This window comes from Tursiops truncatus, assembly GCF_011762595.2.
Source record: "Tursiops truncatus isolate mTurTru1 chromosome Y unlocalized genomic scaffold, mTurTru1.mat.Y SUPER_Y_unloc_1, whole genome shotgun sequence".
Lineage (NCBI taxonomy): Eukaryota > Metazoa > Chordata > Mammalia > Artiodactyla > Delphinidae > Tursiops > Tursiops truncatus.
The window spans coordinates 3290774-3304509 of record NW_022983136.1 but is presented as its reverse complement, the minus strand read 5'-3'; the positions used below and the strand labels follow the sequence as shown (position 1 = coordinate 3304509).

General features: G+C 36.4%; 1 protein-coding gene across 1 annotated transcript in view; it reads right to left on the bottom strand.

Moving 5' to 3' along the window:
• LOC117310594 (H(+)/Cl(-) exchange transporter 4-like) overlaps nucleotides 1–13736 on the bottom strand; it is a 113469-nt gene that overhangs the window by 2865 nt on the left and 96868 nt on the right. Inside the window, 1 exon segment of the mRNA XM_073799768.1 lies at nucleotides 930–993. Coding sequence (XP_073655869.1) covers nucleotides 956–993 — 38 coding nt within the window. The 3' untranslated portion in view covers nucleotides 930–955.

Below are 13736 nucleotides of genomic sequence, written 5' to 3'. Positions count from 1 at the left end.
GAGCTGTACGTTTACAATTTCCCTATATCCTTGGTACACCTTTTGAAGACCCTCCCTCTGGTAGGTACTCAATAATTTTTTAGCTGTCGTTTGTGTTGAAGTACCAGCATCTATGGTAAAGTACTGATACCGACCAGGGTTCTTGGCCTTCCCTTAATCAATAGTAATTCATCAGAGGTCAGACAAAAATTCAGTCAAGGCTTTACTGGGGTCCTTGCTACAGCAGGGAGGAGCAAGAAGTAGTAACAGGTTCCCTTGCTAGCTTGCTCCCCAAGCGGGGAGGAGCTGGTTCTCTAGGGTAAGGGGAGGAGTGTGTCCAGGGGTCAGGTTGTAGGGGTGGCTTAAATGGCTTTCCCAACCCTCAAGTAGTGTTGAGTGCAGGGGGCATGTGCAGTACCCAGGTTTGCCCCCAACATCTTGTTTTTGCTCTTGTTTTGGTCTTCAAAAGTGGCAGTTGGGCTTTTTTTTTTTTGGTCTATTTGTATCTTTTGTCCAGAATTTGTCCCAAATACACAAGCATGCAGTCATTTTTAGTCCCATATGGTTTCTTTGTATTTTATTGCTCAAGGGAGGGTTTATCCAGGTGCAAGCATTGCAGCAAAGGGTCCCCAGGCCCCAGGTCCCAGCCTGTTTCAGTACTTCCTCCAGATTCCATGAAATATTAGAACAAATGCCAACTATCTTCTAACCACACAACCTGCATGTCAGAATTTACAGAAACTTTCCGTGTTCAGTCTTCCATTTCTCCTCACCGTAAATCCTACATACAACAATAGAACCTTCTTTGGCTACACCAGTATCCTAGTTTCTTTTTTTGAATCATCTTAATATCTTGTGTATACTGAGTTATTTCCTGCACTAGACTTCTTTTCATGTTTTTCTTCTACTAACTTTTGTGAATTTGACAGTCAATGATTTAAAAATCTTACCTTTTGTCTTACCTATATGATCTTGATCAAGTAGTTCCAAACACAATAAGAATCAAAATCAGATCTGTGAAATAGGACAAGTAAAAATGTAACCTCATTCACAGGGTGGCTATCAAAATAGGTTAATAGGTAAAGTTATTTTGCAAATAGCATAATTCTAGGCAAATGCTAATTAATAGTTAACCTGAGTTGGGAAACACAAGCTGCCTCAAATCTCAGGGCTTCAACACTATAGTCATAAATGTCTTAATCAGATGGCTGGTGGATAGCCTTACTGGTAGTGACTTAAAGAACCCATCTTGCTTTTTTTTTTTTTTTTTTTTTTTTTTTGTGGTACGCGGGCCTCTCACTGCTGTGGCCTCTCCCGTTGCGGAGCACAGGCTCTGGACGCGCAGGCTCAGCGGCCACGGCCCACGGGCCCAGCCGCTCCACGGCATGTGGGATCCTCCGGGGCCGGGACACAAACCCGTGTCCCCTGCATCGGCAAGCAGACTCCCAACCACTGCACCACCAGGGAAGCCCCCATCTTGCTTTTTGAGGCTCTGTCCCTATTATTTCACGGGCTAAACCTAGAAGGAATATCCATCCAGTCTGTGTGTGTCTTGAGCTCCGAGGCTAAGTCCCCTGTAGGTAGCATAATACAGATTTTTAAAATCTGGTCAGCCACCCTATGTGTTTTGTTCAGAACATTTAGTTCACTTACATTTAAGTTAATCATTGATAGGTATGTATGTACTGCCACTTTATTTGTTTTCTCTTTGTTTCTGTAGTTCTTTTTTTTTTTTTTTTTTTTTGCGGTAAGCGGGCCTCTCACTGTTGTGGCCTCTCCTGTTGCAGAGCAACAGGCTCTGGACTCGCAGGCTCAGCGGCCATGGCTCACGGGAGCAGCTGCTCCACGGCACGTGGGATCCTCCTGTACCAGGGCACGAACCTGTGTCCCCTGCATCGGCAGGCGGACTCTCAACCACTGCACCACCAGGGAAGCCCTCTGTAGTTCTTTTGTGTTCTTTTCTTCTCTTTGTTTCTTGATTGCAGTTTTATGGATTTCTTTAGTGTTGTGTTTGTATTTCTTTGTCTATTTTTTCTGTATTCAATGTAGGCTTTTGGTTTGTGGTTACCAAAACAGTTGAGCTTCATATATAACTATTTGTGTGTGTGTGTGTTACATATATAGCCATCTGTTTTAAGCTGTTAGTCACTAAAGTTCAAAAGTAGCAGAAAAGCATTTCTAGGGATTTATCCGTTTCTTCTAGGTTGTCTTTTTTTTTTGGTGTACAATTGTTCATCATAATCTTATAAACTTTTGTATTTCTATTCTGTCAGTTGTAGCTTCTCCTTTTTCATTTCTGCATTTACTTATTTGAGTACCTTCTCTTTTTTCTTACTGAGTCTGTATAATGGTTTATCAATTTTCTTTGTCATTTCAAAGACCAGCTCTTAGTTTCATTAATGTTTTCCATTTAGTTTTAGTCTCTATTTTATGAGTTTCTATTATGATCGTTATTATTTCCTTTCTTGTACCATTTTTGGGTTTTGTTCATTCTTCTTTTTCTTGCCTCATTAGGTGTTTAAGAAATTTCTTGTTTTTAAAGCAGGGTTGTGTCACTTTAAACAGTCCTGTTAGTACTATTTTTGATGCATTCCTTAGATTTTGGAACATTATGTTTCACTTTTTCCTTTGCCTTCAGGTATTTTTTATTTCCACTTTGATTTTTTTGTGACCCATTATTTAGCAGCATATTGTTTAACCTCCACATGTTTGTGGAGAAATCAGCCTTACAAGAAATGTTAAAGGGTCTTCTTTAAATGAAACATAAAATGCTACAATTAGAAATTAGGATATGTATTTTAAAAATGCACTGGTAAAGGGAAAAAGTATTGAAGAGGATGAAATGATTTTAAACTCATTCTACAAGGCCAGCATTATCCTAACATGAAAACCATACGAGGCCAACACTAAAAAAGAAAATTACAGGCCAATATCATGGATAAACATAGAGGCAAATATCCTCAACAAAATATTAGCAAACCAAAATCATTAATACATTAAAAGAGTAATACAGGGCTTCCCTGGTGGCGCAGTGGTTGAGAGTCCGCCTGCCAATGCAGGGGACATGGGTTCGTGCCCCGGTCCGGGAAGATCCCACATGCCGCGGAGCGGCTAGGCCCATGAGCCATGGCCGCTGAGCCTGTGCATCTGGAGCCGCAACGGGGTAGCCACAACAGTGAGAGGCCCGCGTACCACAAAAAAAAAAAAAAAAAAAAGAGTAATACAACATCAACTGGGATTTAATTCAGGATGCAAGGATGGTTCAATATCCACAAATTGCTCACTGTGATACACTACATTAAAAAATGAAAAATAAAAATCGTATGATTATTTCAATAGATACAAAAAGGCTTCTGACACAATTCAACTTATACTCATGATAAAAACGCTCAACAAAATAGGTATGGTAGGAACCATCTCAACATAATATATGCCATATAAGACAACTACAGCCAACACTGTACTCATTGATGAAAAGTTGAAAGCACTTCCTCTAAGATCAGGAAAAAAGAAGAATACCGACTCTCCCCAGCTTTATTCAACACAGTATGGCAGTCGAAGTCACAACAGTCAGGCAAGAAAAAAAAGTAAAGAAATCCAAATTGAAAAGGAAACATTAAGACTGTCACTATTTGCAGATGACATGATACTATATGGAAAAATCCTAAACACACCACCAAAAAATTTAAAGAAATAACAAATGAATTCAGTAAGCTCTCACGATAAAAAATTAATATACAAAATCAGCTGCATTTTTATACATTGAAAACAGTATGGATGTTTCTCAAAAAATTAGAAATAGAAGTACATATAATACAGCAATTCTACTGCTCAGCATTTTTCCAAAGAAAACAAAAACACTAATTTGAAAAGATATATGTACCCCTATGTTCACAGTAGCCAAGACTTGGAAGCAACCTAACTGTCCATTAACAGATAAATTGATAAAGAAAATGTGGAATGTGTGTGTGTGTGTGTGTGTGTGTGTATATATAAAATGAAATATTAGTCATAAAAAATAAATTTTGGCATTTGAAACAACATGGATGGACCTAGAGGGTATTCTGCTCAGTAAAATAAGTCAGACCAAGAAATACATATACTCTATGTTATAACTCATATGTGAGATCAAAAAAACAAAATAAATGTATATAACAAAACAGACTCATAGATATAGAAAACAAATTAGTGGTTACCAGTGGAGAGAGGGAAGGAGGAAAGGGCAAGAGAGGGGTAGGGGATTAAGAGGTATACACTAGTATGTATAGAATAAATAAATGACTGGGATATATTGTACAGCACAGGGTATTATAATCATTATCTTGTAATAACTTTAAATGGAGTGTAATGTATAAAAACATTATTATGTTGTACACCTGAAACTAATGCAATATTGTAAATCAACTCTACTTAAAAATAATAATAAAATAAATTTAAATTAACTAAAATTCAATTAAAAATAAAAGAACAAGGATGAGAAGGAAGAGAGATGGTAGTGTTATTAGATTTGTCTACTTTAAGCCAAAATAAATCAATAAAGCTGAATAGCTGCTGTCAATAAGTAAGCACTACTCAGGAGCAGTGTTTTTGATTGTTGGGTCATGTGGACCCCATCCTAGGGGAAGCAATAAGCTGACGGCAGCAAAAATAGTTTAAACTCTTGTTACACTTTCAGAGTTATTTTCCAGTACCTCAATAAACTTTTATTTTTCTCCCACAGCGAAATAGCCCAAGGATGTAATCTCCTGATATTATTTCTTACAACTGCATATGAATCTACAACTGTCTCAAGATAAACAATTTAATTTTAAAAAATATTTCCAAAGATTTGGCTCTGCTTATCCATCCAATACTGAAGACATAATATGGAAAGTATGGAAAACACATACTTTCCTCTGTGCAATGGACTTGGTCTAAAGTGTCTTCACAAAAACACTTGTGACCTTAGAAACTTTAATAACTTAGGAGGTAGGACATTATTTGTAACTGACTTTTAAAAGCAAAATGCTTTTAATCTTCATGTTTCTTGTGTGTCAGGTGATAATTAAAAGTGGCCAGTAAAGCAGAAGGCCAACTCTGAAAATGGCTAACAGAGTGAAGGTCTAGGCAGTGTTCAGTCATAATTCACCCCATCCCCAGCCCCATGTACAGAAAACACTCAGTGCACTGTGAATATGGAGAGAAGGGGTCCAGAGACAAACCCATTCTCCTTGCCTGTTCAACTGTTAAGCACCAGCAGAATATCCCATCACCTAAGGAAAAATTTTATTTTCAAGAGACAGATGGAAGCCTTCAGAGAAACACAAACCCAAGCCACAGTGCAAATTCACTTCGCCATTCCACACTCACTAGGATGGTTACAGTAAAAAAAAAATAAAAAAGGGAAAAAAAGTCATATAACAACGTTACTGGTGAGAATGTGGAGAAAATAGAACCCTGTCATCAGGAATGTAACTATTGTTCAGCCACAGTTCCTCAAAAGTTGGAAATATTGATATCTGTGACAATATGAATGGACCTAGAGAGTATTATGCTAAGTGAAATAAGTCAGAGAAAGACAAATATAGTATGATTTCACTTCTATATGGAATTTAAAAAACAAATCTAATGAACAAACATAAAATGGAAACCGACAAATAGGTTGTTGCCAAAGGGGATGGAAGTGGAGTGGGATGAAGAAAATAGATGAGGGATATTAAACGGTACAAACTTCCAGTCACAAAATGTCACCTGGAATGAAATGTATGGTGTAGGAAATATAGTCAAAAATAACATAATATCTTTGTATAATGATGAAGGCATTTCAAAAGGAAAAATTCCAAAATTATAGAATAAATAAGTACTAGGGATGTAATGTGCAACATGATAAATATAACACTGCTACATGTTATATTTGAAAGTTGTTTAAAGAATAAATCTTAAGAGTTCTCAATACAAGAAAAACATTTTCTATTTCTTTAATTCTGTATCTATATGACACAATGGATGGTCACTAAACTTACTATGGTCATCATTTCATGATGTGTGTAAGTAAAATCTTAAGCCGTACACCTTAAACTTGTGCTACATGTCAATTATATCTCAATAAAACTGTAAGGAAAAAATAGACGAGGATATTAATTTAAATCTCATAAAAAAGTGAACGCAGAATTTTACATTCCCACGAGCAGTGTACGCATATCCTGGTTGCTTCATATTCTCATCAACTCTTTTTCTAAATTTCTTTTTTATTGAGGTAGCATTTGTTTATATCATTATATAAGTTTCTTATGTAGAGCAATATATTTCTACTTCTGTATATAACTTGCTCACCACAAAAACTTTAGTTTCAATCAATCACCATACAGTTGATCCCCTTTACCCATTTCAACTCTTCCCCACCCTTTCCCTCTGGAAACCACTACTGTGCTCTCTGTATCTGCAAGTCTGTTTTTCTTTACTTTCATTTGTTCATTTACTTTGTTTATTTATTTATTTTTTACATCTTTATTGGAGTATAAATGGTTTACAACGGTGTGTTAGTTTCTGCTTTATAACAAAGTGAATCAGCTATACATATACATATATTCCCATATCTCTTCCCTCTTGCTTCAAAGCCCCGAGCTGATCTCCCTGTGCTATGAGGCTGCTTCCCACTAGCTATCTATTCTACGTTTGGTAGTGTATATACATCCATGCCATTCTCTCACTTTGTCACAGCTTATCCTTCCCCCTCACCATATCCTCAAGTCCATTCTCTAGTAGGTCTGTGTGTTTATTCCTGTCTTACCCCTAGGTTCTTCATGCCTTTTTTTTTTCCCTTAAATTCCATATATATGTGTTAGCATATGGTATTTGTCTTTCTCTTTCTGACTTACTTCACTCTGTATGACAGACTCTAGGTCCATCCACCTCATTACAAATAGCTCAATTTCATTTCTTTTTATGGCTGAGTAATATTCCATTGTATATATGTGCCACATCTTCTTTATCCATTTATCCGATGATGGACACTTCGGTTGCTTCCATCTCCTGGCTATTGTAAATAGAGCTGCAATGAACATTTTGGTACATGACTCTTTTTGAATTATGGTTTTCTCAGGGTGTATGCCCAGTAGTGGGATTGCTGGGTCATATGGTAGTTCTATTTGTAGTTTTTTAATGAACTTCCAAACTGTTCTTTAGTGGAGTCTTTAGAATTATATATATATATAATTATGTCATCTTCAAATAGTGACAGGTGTAGTTCCTGTTTTCCAATTGGATTCCATTTACTTCTTTCTCTTGCATAATTGCTATGGCTATGACTTCCAATATTAGGTGGGATGAAAGTGGGGAGTGTGTACATTCTTGTTTTGTTTTTGATTTTAGAGGGACAGCTTTCAGTTTTTCACTATTGGGTATGATGTTAGCTGTGGGTTTGTCATATATGACTATTAATACATTTTATTTATAAGTTTTTATCATAAATGGAATTTGAAACTTGTAAAATGCTTTTTGGTATCTATTGAGGATATTATATGTTTTTTCCCTTCATTCTGTTAATGTGTTATGTTGATTTATTTGCCGTGTTGAACCACCATTGCATCCCTGGAATAAACCCCATTTGATCATGGTTTAAGTCCTTTGAATGTATTTACTATTATTTTTGAGAATTCTGCATCTATGTTTATCAGAGATTTGGGTCTGCAATTTTCTTTTTTGTGTACATTTTGTCTGGTTTTGGTATCAGGGTAATGGTGGCCTCATAAAATATTCTATATAGTGTTCACTACTCTTCAATTTTCTATAGTGTTTGAGACGGATAGGTATTAAACATTCTCTGAATATTTAGTATAATTCAGCAGTGAAGCTATTTGGTCCTGGCCTTTCTTGTGTTCTGGGATTTTTGATTACTGACTTAACTCCCTACTAGTGACCTCTATTCAGATTTTCTATTTCTTTCTGATTCTGTTTTGGAAGATTGTATGATAATAATAATTTTGTTAAAGAGTTGCAACTTTCTGATTCTATTTATCACTTTACTCGTTAGTTTTATGTGCTTCTGCCTTTTTGTTTCTGCTAGAAGAGCACCCTTAAACATTTTTTGTAAGGCAGAGATAGTACTGATGAACTCCTCAACTTTTGTTTGGGAAAGTCTTTATTTCTCCTTCATATCTGCATAACTTTGCTGGTTATGGTATTTATGGCTAACAGTTTTCATATTTCAATATTTTGGCAGAGTCATTCCACTCCCTCCTGGCCTGTAAAGTTTCTGCTGAGAAATTTGCTGATAGCCCAATGGAGATTCCTTTGTGGGTTACTATTGTTCCCCCCAACCTGCAGCTGCCTTTAAAATTCTTTCTTTGTTATGGACTTTTCATGGTTTCAATATAATGTGTCTTGGAGAAAGAAGTTTTTGCATTGCAGTAATTAGGTGTTGTTTTAACTTCATTTGCCTTGTATATCCAGTTCCTACCCCAGGTTTGAGAAGTTCTCAGCTATTATTTCTTTATATAAACAGTCTGCTCCTTTCTATCTCTTTTCTTCTGGGATACTCACTTTCTTAATATTGTTATTTCTAAAAGATTTTGATAGCTCTTGTAGAATTCCCTCTGGGATTGTTGGTGGCTTTCTGCTGCCAGTGTCACTGGCATTGCCATCCAGAGAAGTAAGGTGATGGGCTCCTCTGCTGCATCGGAGACTCCCTGAGTTACAGGCTCTAACACTAACACCATGGGTGCTCTGGCAGGCCAGGGGGTACCCAGGACCACAAAGTTGAGTATGCTATGTCCAGCTGTTGGAAAAACTAATAAAGTAGTTTTGTTCAGGCTTCAGAGGCAGAAGCAGGCCTCCACCTGACCTGTGACCCTGACTGGACTGTGTGTCTGCTTGCTCACTTAACAATTGCTACTAGCAAGTCAAACGGCTCTTATGATGCGAAAGGGAGTATGTCTTGGAATTTTTTGTGCCCTGGGGACAAGGCCAGTCCCCCAGGGTCTGGAAAATCTCGTGACTCACACGATGAAACCAACAGCATTGTTAAAGGGAATCCAGAGCTGCATTTTGCACGCAAACTGATGGTATCAGTTTGTGGCCTGGAATTACAAACAGAAGCCCCAGAATTGCAATCTGAAGTCTCATCTGTAGAGTGTATGCACTGCCTGGACCCTTCCCAGCTGGGGTCCAGATTGTTGTTACTTGGGACTTCCCAACACTATTTTTACCTGGAAGTAGGTGTCAGCCCAATTCAGTGATGTATGCCCTGTTGTATTTCTCTAATATTCTTATTCCTTTCCTTCTAATGATTCTATATTATAATTAAGTTAAATCACCTTTCATTAAAGAATTGATTAAAGCTGTTTATTTGTGTGAAACGAGTGGTTATTTTGCCAGGGAATCCAACGAACCTTAAAACCGAAAGCAGGCTTCCGGCAAAACACCAGCACTGTCAGCATTGTCAGGTTCACAACCTCTGGTGCTGTGAGTGTTGGTGGATGGCATCTCCATGGCTGCAAGGACAGGGCCCCAGGGAATTCTGGTAGTATCCCATTCACACCTTGAAGTAAGGTATTGTGGAAAGACCATGGGCTTTGGAATGAACTACCAGAATTCAAATAGTCACTCAGGATTTAATTGTTATGTCATTTTAGGACCCTATTTAACTTTTCTCTTGTAAAAAAAAAAAAGATAAAGCTACTTATTTAGCAGGATTTCATTGAGAATTAGAAGTAACTTTTAAGTCAGCTGAGCTAGGGATGGGTATATATGAGGCTATTGTAATATTAGGTTGGTAATATGCCTCTCTCAGCAAAGCACATGCAACTGTCATCGTCACAATGATGCCTACCCTGACATCTATATACCACTGTAAGCTGTCCACACACACACATATTACTGGTTCTTTGTCTTAATATCCTCTTTTCCATAGTTTTTATCATTTTTTAACTCACTATATAATTGCTAATTTATTATGCTTATTAGAACTAAAAAATGTAAATTTTAAAAGAGCATAAATTTCTGTTTTGTTCACTGACATATCCGAAGTGTCCAGGATAGCACTTGGCAGGCAGGTAATAGATGCTCAGAAATTATTTGTTCAAAGAATACTGCAGCACTACATTATTTGGAAAATGTTTACTGTTAACGTTTATGTTTGGTTTAGTACCCATGACCCTTAGATTCTCTTCCCTTTAAATCCTGACCCTCCTTTCTGTATATACACAATTATTTAAAAACTGGAAAAATAAAATTATGTTCTCTCGGAACACTGGAATATACCTAGGAGTGATCACTTATATCATTACTAGGAGAAAGCATTCACTTACTATGTCACTGACAAACTAATCGTTCTTAAAGTTGTTGCTGAGAATCTGAGAAAACGTATCATTGCTTGTGGAATTAATAAAAGCTTCAGAGCAGAGTGAAGAAAACACTCAATTCATTCTAAGGGCTGATATTACACAGTTCCTACTAGAGCTTCTTTTTGAGAGATGGGAAAGGAAGAAAAGTCACACCCTTACAGGTTGAGTGCAGTGGAGACATGGGAACCAAAAGCCAATGCATTCCCACTTGCCTGCTAGTCAGCCTGAGCTGGGGACCAGCAGAGCACACATTGGATAGTTTAAATGACAGCTACTGAGAGCAAGGTAGCTGTCATTTAAACAAGGTCAGAGGTCATGATAAGTATTCCAAACTCAGAAGCCAAGACTTGTGTTTTCATTTTCTCTATGCAAATTAAACTTTCTTAAAGCTTCTCTGCATGCAAAGTTAAAAGGATTCAATCAGTAATCCAGGTAATCAGCAAGACACTATGCCCTTCCAACAAGTTCAGGTTATTGTCTATGCTTTCCATTTCCTTTTTTATAGTACAGTAAAAAGTAACCACTATTTCCATGCTGGGTCTGGGCTAGTAATTAACTACATCACTAGTATATCTAAATTTCACCACCATTTCATGAGGAGTAAGCCAAGTAAACTGTTTCTACAGCATGTTCTTTCCCACTCCAAAAACAAACAAATAAATATTTAAAAATAAAGGTGCATTGATGTTTCTCAGATATGGAGTCCGTTTGGAGAGTAAAAAAGAAACCATTATTTTAGCAAGTGTGAAAATTAGAAGCAAAATAGTTCTTTAACAGCACAGTCCCTTATGACTAAGCATAGGACCAACCTGCCTGATGTTATTTAATTGAAAATTAATATTAAGTAATGTCAAAGAAATAGCAGAGTGGGAAATCTTAAGCCCTGTTTCTCTATGGATATGAAAAAAAAGGAAGCTAGAAAGTGCCAAAAATCAATTTATAACAGTTCTGGGAAATAGTCAATGGTCTACAGCAACAAAATGAATGCCTATTAACAAAAACCAAACTATATATTGAAGATGGTAGGAAATGTTATGGTGTTTTTACTTGCCTTTACTCCACCTTACCCATGCTATGGTGTACTCTGAAGGAAGTAGCAGCCAGCCCCAATACCCAATTCCCAGTCCCAAATTAAAGACAGCCATGTTGACCTTATTTGCAACATTTTACTGTGCCAGAAGATGAAGAGGTAATAGTCTCTGTTTCCCTTTACAGAAGTACGGTTAGGCTGAATCAAAGTTTAATTGGGGAAGAGTGATGGAGCTTAGATGTCAAATTAGAAAAGTCACTGGGAAACAGCAGAGGGTGGGCACTTATTATAAAAACTGCAAAGGAACTACAGCTCTGCAGACACCTGGGCCAAGAGATTATGACAACAGGAATAAATAGAAATAATAAAACCACAAGAAGGGGAACTGAAAACCTATGAAAAGTAGCCAAAGCCAGACAGAGACCAAGAAAAGCCAACCTGGACAGATTCTAACGCAGAGAATATGCCATGATAAATAGTGATGGTTTTCTCTGCTGCAGAGTAGATCGCAAAGATGGGGAGAGGTGGATTTTTCTTCAGCTGTCCAATTTTGAACAAAAGATCACAAGGCATACAAACAAAATACAACCCAATCAAAGGAAGAAAACATAGTTGCAGAAACTATCCTTGTGAAATCATGGGCATCAGACATACTAGAGAGACCTAAAAACTATCTTAAATATGCTCAAACACTAAAGAAAATCCAGACATAGAAAAATGAAATTAGGAAAATAATAGGCAAACAAGATGAGAATATGAACAAAGATAAAAATTATCTAATAGAAAATAAAACAGAAATTCTGGATCTGATAAATACAGTTAACTGAATTGAAAATTTCACTACAGGAAACAGATCAACAGCAAATTCAAAAAGAAAAGAACTAATGAGTGAACTTAAGAAAAAGACATCTGAAATTACTGAGTCTAAGTAGAAAAAGGAAATAAAAAAAATTAGGGAGTCTAAGAGACTTATGATATACAACAATCTGACCAATGTGCATGTACAGAAGTTATAGAAGAAAAAATGGAGCAGACAGATTACCTGAAGAAACAATGTAAATTTGAAAAGAAGACATGGGTCTACAAATTCAAATAGCTCAATAACTCAAAGTAAGATAGATCTAAACAGACTGCAATCAAAGACACATTATAATCAAACTTTTGAAAGGCAAAGAGAGAACCTTAAAACCAGCAAGAGTAAAGCAACTCATCATGGAAAATGGAATCTCAATAAGATTATCAGTGGACTTCTCAGAAGAATGTTGAGATGCCAGTGGCAATGGTGTATTTACAAAGTGCTGAGAGAAAATAATAATAATAAATAATTCTTTATCAGGGAAAACTTTGCTTCAAAAATGATTTTAAGTTTTTCCCAGACTGAAAACTTAAATTGACAATTGCTAATTGCTGAAAGAGTTAATTGCCAATAGGTCTGTTCTAAAAGAAATGATTGAGGAGCCTGGGAATTTACAAGGATGAAATGTATATAAAAGGATGCTTGAAGCCCTGTCAATATATGAAGATCTCTCATATAGGTAAATATATGGGCAAATATAAAAACCAGTATTATTGCAAGTTTGGTTTGTATTTTTACTTTATATTTTAATAGGATTTTTAAAACAAATACATAAAATATTATAAGTGTATGTTGATTGGTATTAAATTTAAAAATATGTAATTTGTGACATCAATAATATAATGTGCTGAGGAGATAGCACTGAAAAGGAGTAAAGTGTTTTATAGCTGATTGAAGTTTAGGTTATGTCAATGTAAAATAGATTTTTATAACTTCAGAATGTCATATGTGATCCTCATGATAATCACAGGAAATATATCCAAAGAATTTACAATACATAAAAAGAAGTAAGAAAGAAATAAAAATGTCTCACTACGAAAATAAGCTGAATACAAAGGAAGGAATAATGCAAGAAAAACTATAAAATATATGGAAAGTGACTCAATAACAAATTAAATTCTTATCAATAGCTACTTTAAATATAAATTAATTAAATGCCTTAATCAAAAGATATAGATTGGTAAAACAGATTAAAAAGTGAAAATAAAAGAATTCAAATAATGCCTAAAAGAGACTCACTTTAGACCTATGAACACTAGTTATTTAAAAATAAAAGGACAGGGTTTCCCTGGTGGCGCAGTGGTTGAGAGTCCGCCTGCCAATTCAGGGGACACGGGTTGGTGCCCCGGTCCGGGAAGATCCCACATGCCGCGGAGCAGCTGGGCCCGTGAGCCATGGCCACTGAGCCTGTGCATCCGGAACCTGTGCTCTGCAATGGGAGAGGCCACAACAGTGAGAGGCCTGCGTACCACAATAATAATAATAATAAAAATAAAATAAAACGACAGAAAAAATAACTATAAGAAAATACTAAGAAAAAATAGTATAA